The 23471-nt window shown below is 41.9% G+C and overlaps 2 protein-coding genes across 3 annotated transcripts; one reads left to right on the top strand and one right to left on the bottom strand.

The window, feature by feature from the left end:
* Positions 1-1615: 1615 nt before the first annotated feature.
* Positions 1616-17787, top strand: LOC120034901 (methylthioadenosine phosphorylase). Of its 2 annotated transcripts, XM_038981559.1 has the most exons (8): positions 1616-1748; positions 2164-2250; positions 5091-5149; positions 5684-5851; positions 11652-11754; positions 12240-12479; positions 16097-16222; positions 17157-17787. In XM_038981559.1, the coding sequence occupies exons 1-8, from the start codon at positions 1725-1727 to the stop codon at positions 17196-17198; spliced, it is 849 nt and encodes a 282-aa protein (XP_038837487.1). In that variant the 5' UTR covers positions 1616-1724; the 3' UTR covers positions 17199-17787. The 2 variants fall into 2 exon arrangements, with proteins under 2 accessions (XP_038837487.1, XP_038837488.1); XM_038981560.1 differs by lacking the exons at positions 16097-16222; positions 17157-17787 and adding an exon at positions 12640-15715.
* A 2262-nt stretch (positions 17788-20049) lies between these two features.
* cdkn2a/b (cyclin-dependent kinase inhibitor 2A/B (p15, inhibits CDK4)) lies at positions 20050-22781 on the bottom strand. Its single transcript, XM_038981705.1, has 2 exons — positions 22081-22781; positions 20050-20923 (listed from the first exon to the last, which is right to left on the bottom strand). Exons 1-2 carry the CDS (start codon positions 22207-22209, stop codon positions 20672-20674), a joined length of 381 nt encoding a protein of 126 aa, XP_038837633.1. The 5' UTR covers positions 22210-22781; the 3' UTR covers positions 20050-20671.
* Between the last annotated feature and the right edge of the window lie 690 nt (positions 22782-23471).

Genomic DNA, 23471 nt, shown 5'->3' with positions numbered 1-23471 from the left:
GCCCTAGCTCCTAATCATCAGGCCACCAACCATCCAAGATCCCCCTCACAGCCCCCCCCCCCCCCCCCCCCCCCCCCGAAGAAAAAAAACCTCCCCCGCCACTCTCCAACCCCAAACCCCTCCCATCCCCCCAAGACACCGTCCCCCTCCAACCCAACCAAAACCACCCAATGCACCAACAAAAATAACTAAAGAGAAAAACTACGAAAAACATCAGAAAACAACAATGCTAAAACAAAAGACATCGAGGACAACAAACATCTAAACAGCAAGGCCAACTGTATACGTTTGAGGGCATGTGTGGCACTATTTAATTGTGTATATGTGTGTATGTGTGTTTGAATGTGAGTGTGTGTGTGTATGCATGTGCAGATGGGTTGTTACCTACCCTCACCACCTGGGGGTGGCCCGTCAGAAAGTTCAGGATCCAGTTGTATAGGGAGGTATTCAGTCCCAGGGTCCCGAGCTTGAGTGGACTATGAATGCTGAGCTGTAGTCAATGAACAGCACTCACATAGGTAATCCTCTTGTCCAGGAGAGAGCAGTGTAGAGTGCAATAGAGATTGCATCATCTGTGGATCTGTTGGGGCGGTATGCGAATTGGAGTGGGTCCAGAGTGTCTGGGATGATGGTGTTGATATTCACTAGCCTTTACCAGCCTTTCAAAGCATTTAATGTTTACAGATGTGAGTGCTACGGGACGATAGTTGTTTAGGAAGGCTGCCTTTGAGCTCTCAGGAGCAGGGACAATGGTGGTCCGCTTGAAACATGCCAGCTGGTCTGAGCATGCTCTGAAAATGTGCCCTGGTATTCCATTTGTCCCAGCTGCCATGTGAGTGGTAACCAATTATGTGTATAAACTCTGGATTGCTAATGCTATGTATTGGCCATTGAGAGGCTTTGAAGCCACCGGTCGGCCATATTGGCTCTCACCAGTAGGAGCAGCCCTCCATAGGAATTAATGGAATTCTACAGTATTTCAATTAAATGTTTCATGGACAAAATTACATGTATTTAATACGTTTGTTGTTGTAGTGGGGGCAGTAACATTAGCAATCTCAAAAAATTATACTTTAAGGAAAATGTTTTATATATTTTGTCATGTTTTATTTTTATGTTTAACTCACATAATATAAGGTGTCTGTAATATAAAAAACCAATGTAGGCATTAATAGTTAAACCACTGTTCCCCGGGCGCGGATGACGTGGATGTTGATTAATGCACCCCGCACCTTTCTGATTTTAGAGGGGTTGGGTTAAATTCGGAAGACTCATTTCAGTTGAATGCGTTCAGTTGTACAACTGGCTAGGTATCCCGCTTTCCCTTGCACATAATGCATCCATTTCTGTGCTTCCAAAATATTTTTTACAACCGTGGGGGAGTGCGGATGGTTTCAAAACAGCGCCCCCTAACAGTCATCTAGTGTTTATATAAATAATTGGCGTTAACTTAATAACTGCCAATGGTACAAATAAAGTTTGTTTTATGGATTAATTATAATGAATCTCAAAGTCTACAATCCATAACAAATTAGCCTCTAAAAGTTTCTCGACATTGTTTGAGTGAGAGTATTGTTCTGATACGAGAGACTAACGGTACGCTTAAGTACACGTAACGTTACTGTACAAGTCATCGTATGACATAGGAGGAAGTGAAGGCAGCAGTTGCAAGATATAGTAATTTTGCCAGCTAATCTCAGATACATTTTTTTATCCGAGAAGATATGTCAGCAAGCATGCAAATTAAGGTAATAACGTTCTCCTGTTGAAATGTTTGACTTCTCGTGACAAACTGACCAAAGCATTATGCACTAGCTAGAATGTTACAATTCTACAGCGATACACGTGTCACATTATGGTAGCTATTAGCTACCCAGGATATAGCTAGGTCGCTAGCTAGCTATATCTACATGGACAACGTTAAACTCAAACGTCTCAAGTATACACTTTACAGCTTGCAGAACTAGTTAGTGCACTAGCAGCTAGCTAACATCATGCTAGTAGGCATCCGCTAGCAGTCAAACTGTATCACGTATTTCACCATAGATAGCTACTGTAGAATGGTCATTGACATTACTCCACTCCAATGCACCTACATAGCTATTAATTTATGTGACAGGTCATAGTCAAGAGTGTGACTAATGACATGTATATTCTTGCTAGATTGGAATCATTGGAGGCTCTGGCCTTGATGACCCAGACATATTGGAGGGAAGGACCGAGAAATATGTAGACACACCTTATGGAAAGGTAAGTTCAAATTCTAAATATCCTATGTGGTAGGCAGGCAGGCTGTCTCTGCTATGAACAAACAGTCATGTGCACCTTTGAATGATGCACGATACCGAAATCTCCGCCATTTTCTGGTTGCTAAAATTCAAATAGTTCTCCTAATTTCAGTGTGACAACTAGCATGTATAGTGTTGAGAATCATTGTACCATCCAAACCGCTGTGAAATATATTTTCCATAACCAAAAATATTTTATTTTCAGCTGTTTTGAAACTGGTGTACAACACCGAAGTAAAAGACTCAAACGAAATTTAAACTCGAAGCATAGAAATAGCACACATAGAACAGATGTACTGCTTCTTAGACTTGTTTTCAATGAGAATGACGGATCCATTTATATGTGAATTTGGTTTGGTAGCACAACAATTACATATTGCAGCTTTAAAATTACAAGTACCACCAATCTTAGTCCTGAATGTGGAAATGCTTTCCATTGTGTACAGCATAGCCATTACTAACCTAATATTGGACGAAAGGAGCTTAACATTACTCCATAGGCCAAGGACCTTGTGTCAGGGTTCCCCAACTGGCAGGCTGAATTTAGCCCTTGGGTGTAATGTTAGGCTCTGAGCAACAACAAAGTTTTGAAATTATGTTGTAATCAAATATTTTATGTTTGGGCTTCTTGCGGTCAATTTGCAGTCTACAAATGATTTGTACTTCAGGGGAAAGGAGATGCCTAGTCAGTTGCACAACTGAATGCATTCAACTGTAATGTCTTCCTCATTTAACCCACCCCTCTGAATCAGACATCTACTTCATCAGCACCCAGGGAATTTGTTGTTGTTTGGGGTTAAGGGCAGAACGGCAGATTTTTCAACCTTGCTGGCTTGGGATTTCAAACAACAACCTTTCGGTTACTGGTGCAACGCTCTTAACCGCTAGGCTACCTGCCGCGGTTATGTTCCGGCCCCCTGGCCATCCGCTAAAGAAAAAAATTGGCCCGCGGCATGATCTAGTTGATGGTCCCTGACATGGATGTTATGTTTAAAGGGAGAATTAGCCCTGGAAGCAAAAACGGCTAAATACGCCATCTAAATGTGAGCCAAGGAAAGCCCCCTGGCCAAACCCTTCCCTAACCCGGATGGCGCTGGACCAACTGTGTGCCGCCCTATGGGGCTCCCGGTCACAGCTGGATGTGGGATTGAACCCCAGGCTGTAGTGGCGGTTAAAACAGTCTACAGTAAGTGTATATTTTCCATTTGTGAAATAATTTGAAGTGATATGAAAGCAGAGGGATTTATGTTCCTGAGTCTTAGATTGCTGCGCCACTCGGGAGGCTCGATTGCGGTATGGTTCTAGAAACATAAATCCCTCTGCTTGCATGTCACATCAAAATATACACTTACTATTTTAACACAGTTGCAGCAGACAGTATTTTTCAGTGACAACACATTTGTGGTGTCTGTCTAACGTTTACACACAGGTGTTCGGAGACACCGATAGTTAATTAGCACAGGTAGTCCCTTCTGTCAGTTTTCAGTAAACATGGAAATATAGCCGTGTGGGAACCCTATAAAGTCGTTTATCAATTTACCTTTTTGTTTTATGCTTCCAAAACCGTACCTCAAGCGATGTGTGTTAATGTTCAGACTGAGCGTAGTGGCTCTTAACAAACTCCCCTCTACAGAAGACGCCTTCCTCCAATGATTCCTATGTGTAATGGAACTGAACTCATTACACAAGTCATTGGCTATCTAGTGTGTGTAAGCGTAACTGTTAAGTGTAGTTTGTCAACTGGAGGCACACACACAGCGTGTTGATACTGTGCAAGACTTATACAAAATGTGTAGCTTTTTTATTTGAAAGATTTTTCTTGCTGTTATGAAAGATAAGGGGAATATCGGCATAGGTTTCCAAAACCAGTTTGAACGTGATGTTTATTGACTTTTCCAAACGTTAAAACACAATGACTGTAGTTCACATGGAGCCAAATGTGGACAAATGTAACTGAGAAGGGTTTTCCAGAGCTACATAGCCACGCACATTTACATAAAACGAAATGGCCCTTGTCTCACGATTTGTTGATTCAAATTATATTTGAATTTACTCTGCCGATTGTCCATGGGGTTGGTCCTTCAGCTGGTCAAACTTTTTGACAAAATATCGACAGGAAAGTATTCTTAAACAGACTTCAAAACGGGGGTCTCGGAGAATGTGTGCTGCAATCAAGATGTTTGCTCATGCATGTGATGCATGTATGTTAACCAAAGTCTTGCAGGTGTTTACGTGGTTTTGCGCATGTGCCAGGGGATCGAAATTTCAACGGCAGTAGCCGGGTATAACATTTTGACCAGCTGAAGGACCAACCGCACAGATAACCTGTAGGATTATGGAAAATATATTTCACAGGGGTTTAGATGCTACAATGATTCTCTACACTATACATTGCTTGTTTTGCCACAAACTAAAATTAGGCAAATTATTAGAATTTTAGCAACCAGGAAATGGTGGTGTGATTTCCGCATAGTGCATCTTTAAACTTAGAATCGTTTACTTGACTTTTATACTCCTAGAAATTGACTCCTTAAAATAATTTAGTCTGTCAAGTTTGCCACCGGCGTGCTGCTGTGGGAAGTAAAGCGGAAGTCGAATCCATCACTTCCGTTGTTTGGCTGTGCCCATAGCAACATTTAGAAAATGAGGTGGATACCAATGATTGGTATAACAGTCTGGTTTATTAGACAACACCAATCTCTGCGTTCCAGTGTAATGCCAATCTTTTTTACCAGCTGAAAATTGTGCTTTAGATCCTACCTAATGCCATCTTTTCTATTTTTCCCCTGACAACCCAACCAGCCTTCAGATGCCCTTATAATGGGGAAGATCAAAAATGTTGAATGTGTGCTCCTTGCAAGGTAAGCAGTGGAATGAATTGGAGAATCTCAATTGCATTCTCTTTGCGTCCTCTCTCCTCACCTCCTTCTCAAAACCCATTGGATGAGGCGAGGAGAGAGGACACGAGGAGTATGCAATTGAGATTCACCCTAGGTGTACTGAACCAGATGAACTCCTCCTGTTTCTTATGAATTTGCGCCATCTAGTGGCTGTGCGTTGCAATTTTAAAACATATTTGACCTGATCTCTTCTCCAACACCCTATAGGCTAAACATTCCCCCAATACCAAATCCACCACTAGCCCTCTATGTAGATGTCTAATAATCAGATAGGTATAGTTAGAATGATTTTTTTTTTAAAACAGCTTGCCCTTTTTATAGGTGGAGTTTGTAAACGTATTGCTTAGCCTACACATACAAATCCTTTCAGAGATACAGAAGTTTCTAGGGGATTAGGTGCTATAGGAGTCGATTTAGTGATTCATTTTCAGGCTTTTCACTGTCCTTCGGTAAATACTGAAAACTATTCACACTCCCCATTATACTGGTCCCCAGGCATGGGAGACAGCACACCATCATGCCAACCGACATCAACTACCAGGCTAACATCTGGGCGTTGCGAGAGGAGGGCTGCACACATCTCCTGGTCACCACGGCCTGTGGTTCCCTCCGGGAAGAGATCCAACCGGGAGACATCGTCATCATCGACCAGTTCATAGACAGGTGAGTGCCAGAGTTTCCTTGGCCTGGAATCCAGGACTCACCGAAGGTTGAATCCATGATTGAAATGAGAATGAGTCCAAATCCAATGCTTCTCTGGTATATGTACTGTTATGTACACTGAACAAAAATACAAAATCAACATATAAAGTGTTGGTCCCATGTTTCATGAGCTGAAATAAAAAATCTCAGAAATTGTCCCTATGCAACAAAAAGCTTATTCCTCTCAAATTTTGTGCACAAATTTGGTTACATCCCCGTTCTCCTTAGCCAAGATAATCTGCAGGAATGTCCACCATTTCTCTACCATAAGCTGCCTCCAACTTCGTTTTAGAGAATTTGGCAGTATGTCCAACCGGCCTCACAAACGCAGACCACATGTAACCACGCCAAGTGGGTGGGCCTATTCCCTCCAAGGCCCACTCATGGCTGCACCCTGCCCAGTCATGTGAAATCCATAGATTAGGGCCTAATTTATTTAAATTGACTGATTCCCTTATGTGAACTGTAACTCAGTAAAATCTTTGCAATTGTTGCATGTTGCATTTATATTTTTGTTCAGTAGGCTATGTTTGACTTTTACTCTATATCTGTAAATGCTATCAATTGATAAGTCTAGATATTGTTTAGGTTTCTACCTATTACATACCTGATGGAGTATAAATAGAACGGTACATGTGTCATGGCCAAACAGAATGTTTGTAAAGCCATGGAATTACAGTAGGAATGAGAAGTCATCAAGAGAGAATCTCAGTTATTTGAAGAATTATTCCCAAGTCACTATCTCTGAAATGGGCCGGTCTGGCTCAGACAAGGATTTCTTCATCTCTCAACCATCTTTCTCCTGTTTAAGTTCAGACAGTGCGACATCTATCTCAACTGATAACATTCAAAAGAACTTGCAAGTTGTCCATTATTTTCCCTTCCAAACAGTGACTGATGCAGAGTGTGTGTGTACAGTATTCCAGCCTGGGGCAAGGCAACAACAAAGGCGATGGTGTCAAACAGAAACAGATGGTGGCATCCAGGCTCACATTACTCATCTCTGAAGACCACATTCTCTGACTGGTATTTCTAATAGTCCACGACTCAACTATCATCCCACTGCCACCCACTGTTCATCTGTCTCATTTCCTCATTCCCTAAAAGAACCAATAAGAGAAGGAAAGAGATTGTGTCTCATGATTGGTGGATAGGCGACACTTTGAAACGGACTCTGCACTGAGGGCCCGGGACTTGTCTGTGTGGCGGAGTACAGCTGCCACGTGTGTCACGTTGTGGCTAGAGCTGCGTCCTGAGAGGAAACCAACACTTTTTTTAAAGAACCGACAGGACTTGTAGGGTTTTAAGGGCTGCTGTTTTGAAACGGGGGTTTCCGTAGTTTTTTTTATATGTGGTTTTGTAGTTTCTTGTGAATGAGGAGGACAGTGAGAGGTTTTGAATGAACTGAGACCTAGGATCTGATGAGGTTGTTCTGTTGACTGGCTCTTTGATACCTTTTGGTAGGAAGTGCTTGTATTACCTGAAGCGTTGTGGAATGTGCTTAGGGCGTGAATTGTGACATACCGAAAGTTCAGTGGGTCTATCCTCCATGTCGTAGCTGTGCATAAGGTTCGACTTTGTTTCAGTGAAAGCGATGAACTCAAGAGAAATAGGCCTAGGTGGAAGGTATTTGCATCACAAATTGATCTCATTTGAATAAGGATGCAGTGAGGCGATCACGGGGAGTAAAACCATCATGACTGTTCAGTTTTGAATGTTATCATCTTTGTCAGTCTATGGGAATACATTTCAGTAACAGGTCGTTTTAATACTTCAGCAGGTCAACAGGTCATGTTTCCCACGGTTAGGATAGACCTCTGGACGGCCTTCAGTTGAGCAGCATTGTTTAGTAAACTGTGGCCAGATATGATATCATTTCAGCTCTAGGCCCGGACAGGCAACAGCAGAGTCCCAACAGTCAGCAAAGCTGATTAGCATCTTGTTACTGTACGTACGTAGGCCTGCACCACACCTAGGAATCAACACACCATTCACAAGTGTATCCTCTCTGGCCGTTGTCACTTTCATTAATAATGAAACAGAAATTAGACACAGCACGTTGTCAGTAAGTTTGTCAGAAATCTGTGTGGGATGATTCCCAGTTGAAGAATTCCCTCTGCTTGTTCCCTCCTGGTTCAAGGGAAGCTCCAAGCAGGATTTCAGAACTCTATCTGGAAATGTTGCAGCCCAAAACACATGTGATGGCCATGTAGCACTGATAAAACGTGCTGAATTTCAAGTTGTTTGGTGGCCAATTTTCTCTACTAGTAATAGACTATTCATTCTAAAGTGCACAAGCATTCATTGTTTTGATTGGATGGTATTTTTAGGACGATTATCCAATGTGTTTGCCTTAGGTGAGCATGCATTATTTCTTTGCTATTTCCCCCCCCCCATCTCTAGATTCCAAGTTACCACACACAACTCTACCCATTATTCTATCAGAGTGGAACATAACTCCTCTCATTGTCCTGAGGGTGCATTGCTGTATTGAATTGTCAGTAGAATTCTATGCAATGGACCGTAAATTGAGAATGTGTTCATGAGGCAGTCTTGTTGATTGAGAGTGCAGTGCACACAAACAGCTTTGTCTCCAAGCTCTGTCCGTTGCCCATTAAGTCAAAACGTAGTGCCTTGAATGAGAAGTAACTGATCATTTCTGCACCCCTCCCTCGGATTGCCACCTGACATTGACTCCACATCCTCTGTGCCTGACATGACATTGACTCCACATCCTCTGTGCCGCTCTCAGAGAAGCTATTCGTCATCACCTCCAGTCCACCCATATGTGTTGTATATTAATAGTCTACTGTTACAACAAGCATGGGCAGTCTCTGTTGGCCAGAATGGGGAACTAACATGTTAGGACTTGTCCCGCTGCAAATCATGTGACCCATCAGCATATTTCTGAAGGGTTTACTTGATGATTATCTTAGTCAGTGAGTTATTTGTTTTGCCCCCTGCTCCTGTTCCAAACACTGTTGGCCTGTCTAGGTTAGCTAGGGTTTCTCTGCTCCGCCGGTGTGCTGGGAGCAATAACGGATCACGATGCCTCAAAGACAGTCTCTGGTCTCCCCAGTTCTCTGTCTCCCTCTTGCATTGCACCACATTACAGTATGTGGTCCTGGACAGCTGATGTGTAGTGCTAAGATGAGGTATATTTTCCAAACTACAATGAGTGAGATACAATACATAGCCTAATTATAGTCTCTCTCTGCTTTAACTGACAGTAGCCAATGTTCCTCCTCGGGAGTCTTGTTGACATTGACAACAGAAGGTTATTTCTCAAACGTGGCAGTTCTGGAATGTTCATGTTTTAGTTGGGTGGGGAGGGAGGGGTGGGTCACTACACATTTCCTGTATAGAATGGTCCTGGAATGCTATGCTGCCTCAGCATTTCTGGAATGTAAGGTCACTCTGTATGGTAAACAAACCTCACCGTTTAGTAGTCGGCTCATGTGCACTCACTCTGACTACGATGTACCGGTTCTTCTCTCAATGTTCTCTGTAACAGCTGATTTACTCTGTTGATGATGTGGACACGGGAGAGACCTGTTAGCAGAGCTTCACTGAGCTCTCACTGTGACACCCAAAGCAGAAATGGGTCATTGTCTGTGTTGTGTAACTTCAAGCCTCAGTAAGAAATGTCCCAGGCCATCTCCATTTACTGGTGTGACCAAATGACTCATTGGCTCCTGTCACTGTCCGTACAGTCTAAATATGTGTTCCTCCTGTCAGCGTCCCTACAGCCTAAATATGTGTTCCTCGTGTCAGTAAAGTCTAAATGTGTTCCTCCTGTCAGTGTCCCGACAGTCTAAATATTTCCTAGTAACATGAGGACAAGGAGTTGTCTTTCTAAGCTTGCGTTTTCTCAGTGTAACGTTTAGGCGGTAGGTAGCTTCAGGGCCCGGGGTAGCACCTCGCAGCAGCCGGTTTCTGGGCTTGCTCATTTGAGCAGAGACTGGGTAGAGCGAGTGTGTGTGTGAGGGAGGGGCATGTAGAACTGGCATGTGGCCTGGGTGGAACCCTGACTCAGCGCTACAGCTCTGGAATCTGGAGGGCAGCTGCCTGTCGGCATGGCGACATGTTAAATGCTGGCTCAGCCCATCCTCACCACCCCTTGAAATATGAAATGCATAACCATGGCAGCAATTGAAATGAAACAGTTGAAAGAATATGGGGAAATTATTAGACCAAAGTTGAGGACACAACAGTCCTCCTGACACGAGACTGAATCCAAACATTACACTGTTGATGTTATGTGCATTTTACATTTACTGTACTTTTCGCCACATTTGTTGATAACGAAATCTGATCATATTCTGGATACATTCAGTAACATAAGAACATTCCTGGAAAATGTGGGGTAGGTGCAACATAAGACAAAAAAAATTACACGGGTTTGAGTGAGCGGACTAACTGGTTTCTCCAAGTGGCCACACACCTTTCCAAAGTGTACACAGTTCATATGTAATTTCAATGCACTTTCTGACAAGTCTTTTGAGCTCTTCTAGCTGGTCTGTTGAGGAACTAGAGCACGCACACTTGTTTTGAACACAGCCCTGCATCCCCGCCATCACACAATTACTGTTTACACAATCAAAAAACGGCCCATTATAAATCGCATCTGGGACAGGTGGGCATCATTTAAAAGCTGTTGTATTGCCAACGTGGCTAGCTAAGTTATAAAATAGGATCTTACAACTGTACATCAAACAGTGGTCATAAACGTTGACACTGTATATGACTTGATTTTTATGATATGGACATGTGAAGTGCACATTTGGATGGGTGTTTGGATTGCTTGTATGACATCAAAGCAGTATTTATTATAATCCTCAACGTCTCATCTTTCAAAATACATTGAGTCCTCTTATCTACACCATTTTCCCTCACTCAAGACAACAAAACATGTGCAAAAGTTTCCCAATTAGCAGGAGGTATGGGGACAACTTATTGTCGCGTGTCAGTCAAACCCATAGCGCTGAGCTCTGTTTTATAGCATGTTACTTGTACAGCCACTCGGATCTAATTTAGGCATTTATCTGTGCCCAAATCGGTAATTTGTATACGGGTGCGAGTGTAAAGGGTTAATAACTAGCCTCCTCCTCCTCCTCTTAAGGGTTTTGGGGGGGATTCCAAGCAGTAATTTCCAGATTTAGTCCACATTGCTAAACAGTTTGGCTCGTTTCAATGTATCCAGCCATGAAATATTTTATTCTCAGTTTCTATGGGGATTTGTTTGTCTTATGTATTGTGAGGGCCAGCTGTTGCAAAGCACCGGCTTGTTATTAAAAGACCCTGATCATTCAGCATGTATTAGTCATTGTGATGATGACTACTTGTGGATTAGAATCACTTTGTTTTCGCTACAGTGACAGGATGAATGCCTTTCACATTCAGACACCATTTTTGCCACATTGCACAACTCAAACCTTGAAAGAGAGAAGAATACCAACATTTGCTGTAGAATTTAGTCACTCTGGGCCCACCCTGATAGAATGTAGTCTATTTATAGTATCTTAAAATGTATTGTATAAAGTATTTTGTGCACTGCGAGGAAACTAAAAAGTCAGACACGAAGTGAAGTGTTAAACGGAAGAGAAAATTCTCCAAGTTCTCATTTTTATCACCAGAATAACTGCCAGCAGGTACATGTTCTTGTTTTGCCCCTGAGTGAGACGAGCCATGGTAGCAGAGTTGTTGAGCCCAACCCATGTCACTAACCTGTCATTTCCTGTGTGTCCTCCCTCCCTCCCAGGACGACAAAGAGGGCCCAGACGCTGTACGACGGGCGGCCCACCAGTCCTCCAGGCGTGTCTCACATCCCCATGGCTGAGCCCTTCTGCACCCGGACCAGAGAGGTCAGTGTCCACGGCCCCATTCCAAATCAACCACTAGCACCTAGACCAGTGTCTGTGGCCTGGTTCCAAATCAACCCCTGCCACTACAATGTAAATGTTGTAGTGGCGGGTGTTGCCTGCTGGGGAGTGAGTGAATGTTATGTCATTGGAACACAGAATGCTCGTGCGGGGATGACGGCTCATAAATGGCTGGAACAGAGTAAATGGAATGGTATCAAATACCTGGAAATTGTGTTTGTTTGATACTGTTCCATTCATTCCGTTCCAGCCATTACTATGAGCCTGTCCTTTCCAATTTAACGTGCTACCAGCCGCCTGTGCATTTTAACTTTTTGTTGCTGTGTTTGGTGTGTAGTGAGGCTTTGCATAGTTAGTTATTTCCTTCTTTCTAAGTGTTCATAAAACACAAAAACATGGGCGTTGACAAAAACACTGACCACTCTCTCCTAGAAAATGACGTCACACCTCTCCCTCCCCATGCCCAGGTGCTGCTGGAGGTGGCGCGCGGCCTGGGGGTGAAGTGCCACCCGCAGGGTACGGTGCTCACCATCGAGGGCCCTCGCTTCTCGTCGCGTGCCGAGAGCCTGATGTTCCGCCAGTGGGGTGCCGATGTTATTAACATGACCAGCGTGCCCGAGGTGGTCCTCGCCAAGGAGGCGGGCCTTTGCTACGCCAGCATCGCCATGGCCACCGACTACGACTGCTGGAAGGAGCATGAGGAGGCTGTGAGTTTTTTGTTTTGTGGAAATTCTCTCCCCATTGTATTTTTTTTATTGATTGTATGCTCTGATGGTCTTGCGACCGAAAGCTTAGCCTTATTCAATGAAATGTGTGCATTGATCCTGAGTGCGTGGAGACTTTATTCCATGACATATTTTTTGATAGGAAAGTTAGTATGAGAAGACAGGAGGAGAGTGTCAAACACGCAGTGGGATGGATACGCATCGACGCCCAACGGCGACAGTGGTGTGCAGCCGCTTGTCAGCAACCCAGGCCACAGGGAAGAAGCTTTTACACAAGTGTGTGTGAGGTTCTGTAACTGTTTCGAGGAGAGATGTTTTGGATTGTCCTCAATTTTCAGTTGCACCACAACACAGATTATCTGTAAATTTGTTACGCAAATGCACCCGTTTCACTAAGATGACGCATTCATGTACTGCATGTGGTCAATTGTCTTGTTACTTGGTAATATGTCTTACATCCGCTTTCACAGCAGTTGGACATTTCCAACTGAAATATTAGGCAAAAAATGAGTGGCTAAGAACTGAAATGCGTCAGAGCTTTTTATTTTTCCCATCGTAAAACACTTACTGCTTTCCTTGTTTCAATTTCTCAGGGCTCCGGTCTTTCCCACCAGATTCTTGACAAGGTGACATGACATTTTACCTCACGTGGTATTTAGAAAGAGTCAAATCAAATGTAGGTTAGAGGTCACCGTCAGTGAATTCCATGAACACTTTTAGTGTAGATTGATTTCTCTCTGAATTTTGAGAACTAGCCTTTTTTTCTTAATATCCTGTGTGTAGTTAGTCACTTCCCCATCAGTAAGAGCCATTGTTTGGTAGTGTGTCTAAAACGTCCATGACATGAGGGCTGAAGTGACCGTTCCGTTTCTAAAACGGCTCCCAACGTGTACTCCAGTTGTCACACTGACCTAGAAGTCAACTCAATCTGATTTAAATGCATTTATATTTGTACATAAGCAAAGCAGGAATTCAAAATGTGTCTCAAGTTAATAACTAAATAGTCACATGCCTTTGTCACAAAGCTGTAGCAAAACAAATGCAAATAGTATTTTTTCGGGATTTGAAATTGCACAATAACATTTTGTCTGGTATAGATTTCCTCCTCGTCAGCGTTTTACAGGCAACTGTTTACGTTTCTAATTCTTCCGCCTGATTGTTATATCACTCTGAAGTACCTCATGTACACACACACACACACACACACACACACAACAGCTTCCGAGTGAGTGACTCACCCACTCTCCAGTTGATAAATTATGTCTGGGGGAGGCTCGGCTTCCGTGCCCTTACCCGACTTCCCCTTCCTAGTTCCTGCAGCTGACCTCCTGGCCACCCCTCCCCCTCCTTCCCCCTCCTGTTGCACACCCTCTCGCCACATCCTTCCGCCCTATCTACGCCTTCCCGCCTTCCCTCCCTGGCTCCCGCCCTCCCTCGCTGTGAGCCTGCCAGCCTCCGCTGTGAGCCTGCCAGCCTCCGGTGTGAGTCCTGCCAGCTGAGGTTGAGTCACCGGTATACAGTTGTCCACAGGGCCTGAGAGATCTCAACAAAACAGACCCTCAGTTCAGGGGTGTGTTCATTAGGGCACACATCAACAAAAAATGTTTTGCTGGTCACATGTTGTGGCCATTGTGCTACATTTCACAAAGTAACTTGGTCTCATGTTGTAGTGCATCAACATGTCATTAAAAGGTTGTATAAGTGAATGTCCTTTGAGGAGTACCATGGTAACATACAATCTTGGGTGGCACACCCCAACTGTATCGTCTTGTTATAAACGGCATGCTGTCTGGAGCTGCATGGCATTTAGCCTAGTCGACAGTGAGTGTAGGAACAATTTATCTGAATTCATCATAGTAATTATCTCAATGTACATGTATGATTCGATCAAATTCTTTACATGTTTTGCTCCAATCTAAATGCTGTTAATGGTGAAAAGGATTGCCTAAACCTGCATTGTCTCTATAGGATAAGATCAACATGGTTATCATGGCTTTATAGCCGTATGTATTATAATGGGTTTCTATCATTACTTACTGTACTGTAAGTAGCCATATGTATCACATCTTGATGCAGCCCTTGCTTGGTCTAAAGTAGCGCACTAAATAGGTGACCAGGTGCTATTTGGGACACAATCTTGATGTTGTTGGAGCTGCTGTGTCCAAAGTCTCCATGGACACATCACTCTCTGTCTGACAGAGATGGATACCACTCCCTAATGTGTTTCAGTTATTGTCATGTGTTGTCATTACCACTGATGACTAGGCGGTAATGAAGTGAAGGACAGAGGTAGGTAATTACGCAACAAGCAAGGGTTTAACAAACCATTAGATTATCTTTAGTGATTTTCATACTCCCTTTTACTTGAGCTGTTAGCTATACCATGCTGTAAGGAGTACAGGTGTGTTTCGCACGGTCTTATTTTATAGTCTTATCTAAGCAAACAGTCCTATAGAAATCACTCCACGGGCTAGCTGCCAATGTTTACAGAGGATGGGCCTAGCTTTCAGAGCACCCCGTTTTACACTCTGCAATGTGTAAATCCTAAAACGCATGAAGGCACGAAAAACACATGGGAAACGTTGTATGAAATAAATGCCTGCTATTGAACCATGCTCATTGCGCACTCAAACTGGACCTGTAGGCTGTCTGTGTGAACTGGGCAAAAGAGAGGAGCGTTAATTCACAGATGTGTTTATTTTGTACCTCACAATATTTCAACTGAGGCTTGGGTTTAATTTGTTTTGTTTTTTGCGCTCAAGTTCAAAATGAAGTTGACGTTCGAATGCGGTTGCTTGGAGACAATCACGAGACGGGTAAGAAAGGAAAGTGAAAGTAATGTTGACAGTAGCTCCAGGTCTTAACGAGTCCAACCGGCTGTGTGACTGTCCAGGCGTGGCACTACGATCTGTCACGATGACTCTTGTCAGATTACTGAGGTGTGAATTTTTATCAGCAATAGCAATGGGCGATAATATCATGGATTAAGTAAACGCATGTAATTACACAACAAGCAATGTATTTGTGTGTTCAGGAGGGCGTTTTTGTTGTCAGTTTCCACAGATAATTATTTTTATGAACCGCCTGGTTCGAACAGCCTTGGTTATACTGTAAAAACTAACTTTGAATATATATATATAAAAAAAAATAGCCCTTTAACTAGGCAAGTAAATTATTATTTACAATGACGGCCAAACCCGGATGACGCTGGGCCAATTGTGCGCTGCCGTATGGGACTCCCAATCACGGCTGGATGTAATGCAGCTTCGATTCGAACCAGGTACTGCAGTGTCAGACCACTGCGCCACTCGGGAGCTAATATTACTCTTCTTAAAATGAAAGAGAAAAAATGGTGTCGCAGGCCGGATATTGACAAGAAGAAATGTACTCATTTATTAACAACCTAACGTTTTGACAACGGTATTTTGTAAATGTTTGCGTCTCACATAGTGAGGCACCTCCTTTGGTATTGCAAGTGTTTAAGGCTGTCAGTCGCCATCTTTCTCCATATTCAGAATGTGACTAGAATTGACCGAGATAAGCACCTCAATCCCACACAAAAAACCGTATTCATTAAATGTATTTCCTGGTTGTCCCAGGTCTGCGTCGACAACGTCCTGAAGACTATGAAGGAGAATGCCAACAAGGCCAGCAGTATCCTGCTCACTGCTATCCCCCTGATCTGCAACCAGGAGGACTGGACCCACACCATAAAGGCTCTGAAGGTAATATTTGCCATTGTAATGTGCCTGGCTCATCTCTACAGGGGGGGTTGAATAGAATTAAGCAGAATAGTATAATTAAACATGCTTTATCCTCAGGCAATTAAGTACTTTATTTTTTTCCATCTTACTGAATATTTTGCCCTACTCATCAACCTCACCAAGTCAACGTACAACACAAAATGTGTAACCATATGGGTATGTAGGAGAGCTGGTGCTGTTCAGGGTCTTTCTACCAGGTCAGGCGCTCAGTAAGCACATTCTCAGTGAGTTACTCACTGCTTATTCTCAGTTACTCACTGCTTATTCTCAGTTACTCACTGCTTATTCTCAGTTACTCACTGCTTATTCTCAGTTACTCACTGCTTATTCTCAGTTACTCACTGCTTATTCTCAGTTACTCATTCTCACAGTTACTCACTGCAGAGTCAGCCTGCATCCATATTGAATAGTTATTGGGTGATAAAATGACCTGTCCTGATGCCTCAACATGTCAGGCTTCTGGTCTGTATACAAACGGGTGTTAAAGGGGATGTATTTTAGGACGTCTAGCTCTGAACCTACTGAATCCTGCTTATGGAATTAATGGAATAGTCCCAAAAGTGATGAAATAAATGCTATTTGAACCCAGGTATGGTGTTGAAGGGGATTTCCCTCAGGACACCTGGCTCTGAACCCAATCAGCCATAATGTGAAGGCCCTTAGGCTTACCCTCGCTTTGTTATTCATCCTCAATGACACTTCAGTCAGTGAGATGGTGACTGCAATTTGACGTGCTAAACAGAAATTCCAGTATGGCATGCTTCGTGACGCAAACACTCAAAACTAACGTATTAGTTTGTTTTACTAACAGATTGCAATATGTATATTTCCTAAACTGTTTTTGTTAGTACCTCTGCTACTATTTTAGTGTGTTTCTGTGTTTGGTTTCTTTCAGGCAACAGCGCAATCCTCAATAATGCTACCGAAACAACACTGAGAACCACCGAAAAGCCCCTCTTCACCCCTGTATATCAGAGAATGACTTGCAACACACCAGCCACCAATACCAACAATGGATTCATCTCTCTCGCTCTCTCTCTCTCTCGATTCCTCATCAGTGAATCACAATAAAGTGCCTGATATGCATGTTTTCAGTACTGTACATTTGCCAGGATTTCACAACACATTTGAGTAACATTACATCGTTTGCCAGAAGCATACCATCCTGAATCCCACTGCTGGCTTGCCTCTGAAGCTACGCAGGTTGTTCATGGATGGGAGACCAGATGCTGCTGGAGGGTGAATAGGAGGCATTCTTCTGGTAAAAAAAAAAGCTCCCAAGGCAGTGATTGGGGAAATTTCCCTGTGTAGGGTGCTGTCTTTCAGATTGGATGTTAAATAGGTGTCATGACTCTCTGGTCACCTAAAAGATTCCTGCTAAAATAAGGGTAAACATTTCTCTATCTATATTACATTGTCAGTATTTCACTATAGTTTGTATACTGTTCATTTCAGCCATGTTTTCATACTGTAGATACTAAAATGTATGTAATTACTCATTAAAGTATGTCTTCTGAAAGGTTAAAGGAGTTAGTCAGTTGTTTTCATGGATTGTTTGTAGCCGGTATGGTCTGTACATGTAGGTCTATGACCAACAAGACTTTTGCACAGAGTATATTTGGAACAGGACATTCAATCAAAAGCAACTGCCACTACCGTTGATAAAGCCTCCAGCCTGTTTATCTGGCTCCGGGGTGAAGTTTCGCTTAGGTACATATCTAGGATCAGCTCCCCCAATCCTAACCATAACCATTTAGTGGGGAAAATGCTAAACTGACCCAAGACCAGTGACTAGGGCCAACTTCACCATACTCTGTTTATCCACTTTGTTGCCCTGAAACAAGGTCAAACTACATTGTTGATAGATTCGTGGCTCTTTACTCCTAATTATTAGGTGAGGGAATAGTGGATTCATGGCTCATATTTTCCATTCAATAAAATGCCTTGTTTAATGAAGAAAGACTCCCACTGAGGGCATTATCGATCTATCTTCAAAACACTTCATGTTAACCTAGCATTTATTTTTACATGGATTCACAGCTGCAGTATTATAATGGGCTAATAGGGTTCACTTCAGTAAGTAGGCTTAACAGTCAACATGATGGTTGATATTCAGTTATGATTGTGTTCGACTGCGTACAGGTCAAATGTGACAAAATCAATAAAGTTATGTAGATTGGAAATGTGCTTTCATTTCTTTAAAATCAGGAAGTTAGCTAGAATCTTAACCTAACACTTGTTTGTGAAGTGACAACCGCATATGCCTCAACATTGGACTTCCTGTCATTATGTTTGCATAATGTCACTCTTCTGTTATACAAGTGAAATGATAGGTACTTTTGCAAAATGCGTGTGCCAGATGCTTATAAGATTATCCCTTCATCTCTTCATCTTGCTACTGTACCTTTAGTGACAAGTTGTCACCATGAAAATACGTTTGATTCGGAGAAAGATGATCAGGAAGTAGACTGACTGGAGGTCGTAAACATAATGCCGCTTAACGCAAGTAAATAAATAGACTTTGAAATGACTAGAATAACAAACTTCAAGAAGCGCACATGGTTTAAATATAGCCTTTCAAAATACACGAATGTTTATATTTTACTATTTAATTAGACGACTTGTGAAATTTGCTTCACAATGTCCATTAACATTGTATTGGCTCCTCATTCCTGCCTTGCTGATCGTGCATGCAACATTTTGCACCAGTGTTCCAAAGTTATTTGTGGCTTCCCGCTGGCCTGGTGCGAAATGATAAGAGAAACTGCATGGGGCGTCATACGTCGACATCCATGCTTTGGTTATGCTTCTCTCATACACAAAACAAGTGTGTTTTGTCCCCAAAATAGAGCGCTTTCTTTTGCTTTTACCATGGTCTAGTTTATATTGACCTTTCAAATAAAATGTAGCAAAATGGCGGAACGATAAATAACATTTATATTCAAGCAAAAAGTAGGCCTATTAGGCCCATGAACCAAAATCTTGCATTATTCGTACAATGTACTATTTGAATTTTCAGGTGACGCCCACTTTGCTATCTCCTCTTGTACAGTAAGTTACACACACAGTCTCGTGAGTGTTTATTCCACAGTGAAAAATAAATAATTTTAATGATATTGATTTTGAAATAACTGGGCTATTGTGTAGGGCCAGGGCTATTCAACTCTTACCCTACGAGGACCGGCTCCCCGAGGACCGGAGCCTGTCGGTTTTCTGTTCTACCTGATAATAAATTGAACCCACCTTGTGACCCAGGACTAAATCAGTCCCTGATTAGAGGGGAACAATGAAACAACTTAGTGGAACTGGCTTCGAGGTCCAGAGTTGAGTTTGAGGGGTGTGATCTATGTTAAATAAACACAATAGGTCTCGCAGCCTATCCAAACATTCGTTTCAATAGAACAAGAATGTTCCCATTATAGTAGGCCTAAATAAAAGGTATGTTTAAGTTGTAAAAATAATGAATAAGTAAATAGTTGGTTATCGAGCTGAAGGGACACACCTTACTTATCTCACGAATGGACACGCTAATTCATTGTGGTCTAGATCCTTCCATTATTTAGATTATTTCCTGCCATCAAAAGTTAAACATTTCGTTCAATGTCGATGCATTGCAGCGAAACTTATGGTTTTCAAATTGAGCTCCATAAATACTTAATTATAGCCTAAATTAATACATATTTAAGTAGGTACGTCTACTTAAATAATTCAGAATCGAAGTAACCAATTTTAGGTTTGACATGAAACAATGTTCTCGGAATTATTCAAAATCGAAACATCATCAGCTTTATATACAGGAAGTCCAGACCCATTTCCAAATGTCCAATAACACTTGTCTTAATATAAACAATTATGGATTATTATCAAAATACACAAATCCATACCCCACATACATTTTTTTTTTGATTTCTAATAATTCGTTATTTTAGAAGAGTTCAATTCTAAAATAAGATACAAACTCACCATATAGGCCTAATGCAATTTGAGAAAAACAATCATTTCTCCAAACAAAAGTTCAAACGGGTGTATTGAAGGTATCAATACCTGTGTGCTTTTATTTTTGGTTCAGTAAATTCCTCACCTTATCAATATGGCAGAGTATATATTTTCCTATAGCAACGCCAAAGCAGTCTATCTGTGATTATTACATGATTTAATATTTTTTTTAAACCAAATAGCCTAATTACAACTTAACACTAAAAACAAAAATGTTACATGTACTTATAAATCTTAAGCCTAATTAACAAACCGTTGATTAAGTGCATAAGTGCAATACTCTTTGAGAGGCATAAATAAAGCATTTTTTTTAATCGAGAAAAAAAGTGTTTAAGAAATGAATGGGTCTAGAATATACATCCGTATTCTATACAATAAAATCGTCACACAAATAAATACAACGTATCTTTGATTTCACAAAGCCTGCAGAAACGCAACGACATTATGATGTCCACTTTCTCTCGCCAAATCGATTGGCCGGCAGTTCCTATTGTCCCGGCTATTTGGATCGGCGAGGAATTGGACAAGGATCTCTACCGTGTCCAAAAAGCCCATCCTGGCGGCATCGTGTAACGGCGTTGTCCCAGTGTGTCGGTCTGCGATATTAGGATCCGCTCCTTTCATTAGTAACAACTTCGCCACTGGTGAACTGCCCATCATCATCACCTAGGAAATACAAATCCAGTTGATTTTACTTACAGATCTTCTGCTAGAATATTTAATAAATATGCCTATATTTGCGAGGAAAATAATGTTGCCATGGTGTGTAATACGTTATTTAGAGCGGCATTTGAATAACACTAAATAATACATTACCCCTGTAGTTCTATCAGACCATAAAAGCGCATGCTTTTCGTTTCAGATTGCTTAAAGTGTTTTAAATATCCAACAATGTCGGTGCTGTTATTCACTTAACAATTTAATAACAATATAATAATGGATCTAAATGACAAAAAAAAGCAGTTAGGCCCAACTGATGCTATAACACTGTTAAAGGGTATAAGTCGGCCTACAATTTATCTTATGATTTCGATGTAACTTTTTTTAATTGCAGCCCCACCTTTCCTATTGTAGCAAACCTAAAGAGCATCAAAATGTAGGGCTATCAAAGTTAAGGCCAAATATAGATAGGAAGAGTCAGCCATGGCATTTTGATAGCAGCCCAAGGAAATTGTTTTTTTTAGAGTAAGTCATTAAATCTGAACATATTAATAATTTAAAATAAGATAGATCATGTTATATGGATAACTTTGGCCATTTTTGGGAGAGCAATTTTGAGTTTGGAAGGTTGGGTGTGGTGACCTGCATGCATCCTCCATCGCCCCGGTATAGCTTACATTGGTAATGCCATGGACCATTTTGATAGAGTATAATATCGAATTGTTTCTATGTTTATTTGAAAGACAAACTCGTGGAAATATTTCGAACAATAGAAGTAACAATTTGGACTTGATAAAAGTTAATGACAGGCCTATAGAAGCCCCCAGGCAATTGCACACCATTCCCATCACTCGGTTCCTGAGGCGCAACAGACTAAACTATGACGCAAATAAAGCACATTAAAATATATAGAATATATAACAAAGGTAATATAGCTCCCATGCAAATTATTTCACAGTATGACATGCTATTCTAGTAATTTGTTAAGACAGTTTATGTTTTCATCCTAAAACAGTCGATTTTTTTTTAACAAAGCGGCATGGGCCGTCTCTGCAATGTTAAAATATTGATGACACCGTTGAACATTTACTCTCGTTTACAATAAACACGACACGATCTTCACCAATAAGCACGACGACTAGAGCGTAGCGCGAGACACTTACCTGCAGAGGTGTCCGTCCAAAGCAGTTTACACCGTTGACGTCCACTCCACTTTGTAATAGAATTTTAACACGATCGGTGTTGCCAGTCGCCGCTGCTGAGGCTAGATCATCCTCGAGAGGCATCGTCATGAGCAGAGATAACACCGCTCGGCTCGTGTCAATAACAGTCCAGCACTTCACAGATTCCTTTGACAGGTAGCTTCACAATGTCAATATCCGGACATCTCGCGCAAAATTATATTCCTTCGAAATAAGCCAAAACAGTCGTTGACGTTTCCTCTTTCAGGCTTCATTCGCATGTAACGTGATAGAAAGATCCTCGGTCAGTTGGCTAGAATAAATTAAAGCGTACATCGTATGACCGATCAGACGGTAGTGTGTCTGGACTTGCCTGTGTTTTGAATTGCTGACGTCATTCTGCAGCAGAGCTAACCAGTCGCGCATGCTCTTTTGGAGCTCTATAGAACGTAACCAGGAAGAGAGCGAGGTTGCTGACTGTAGAGTTTACAGTGGAAAAACAGTGGGACAAATGTTTCGTCAAATCGTCTAAAACCAAGGTGTTGAATATGAGCTTTTGGATATCAATGTGAAACCTATGCTGCTACAATTTTGCCACATTTGTTGTTACAAAATAACTGTATGCGCTGCAATCTACTGCTATAATGTATCACCGTCTCTGGCAGATATTATTGCAGCGCGTGCCTCTCTACACGCTCGGATAGTACAGAATGCTGGTTACACCCGCATTAGGACACAGCAGGTGGCAATCACCATAGAACTCAGCTGCTTTCTGCCTGTAGACCTATAGCCTCAATGTCAATACTATTGAGGAACATGTCTGTTTGCTATGCACCTATTGGTGTATTCAATAATGTAGGCTAAAGCAATTGTGCACGTTATATACTGAACGAAAATATAAACGCAACTATTTCAAGGTTTTTACTGAGTTACAGTTAATCTCAGGAAATCAGTCAATTGAAATAAATAAATTAGGCCCTAATCTATGGATTTCACGAATGGGCAGGGCGCAGCCATGTGTGGGCCTTGGAGGGCATAGGCCCACCCACTTGGGAGGAAGGCCCAGCCAATCAGAAATAGTTTTCCCCACAAAAGGGCTTTATTATAGACAGAAATACTCCTCAGTTTCATCAGCTGCCCGGGTGGGTGGTCTCAGACGATTAGGCAGGTGAAGAAGCAGGATGTGGAGGTCCTGGGCTTTCAAAGGTCTTACAGTGCCTTCAGAAAGTATTCACAAAGCTTGACTTTTTCCACATTTTGTTGTGTTGCAGAGAGAATTTTTGTCACTGGCCTACACATAATACCCCATAATGTCAACGTGGAATTATGTTTTTCGAAAATGTTGCTAATAAATAAAAAATTAAAAGTTGAAA

This window comes from Salvelinus namaycush, chromosome 42 (genome assembly GCF_016432855.1).
Source record: "Salvelinus namaycush isolate Seneca chromosome 42, SaNama_1.0, whole genome shotgun sequence".
Lineage (NCBI taxonomy): Eukaryota > Metazoa > Chordata > Actinopteri > Salmoniformes > Salmonidae > Salvelinus > Salvelinus namaycush.
This window is presented reverse-complemented; position numbering and strand designations above follow the sequence as displayed.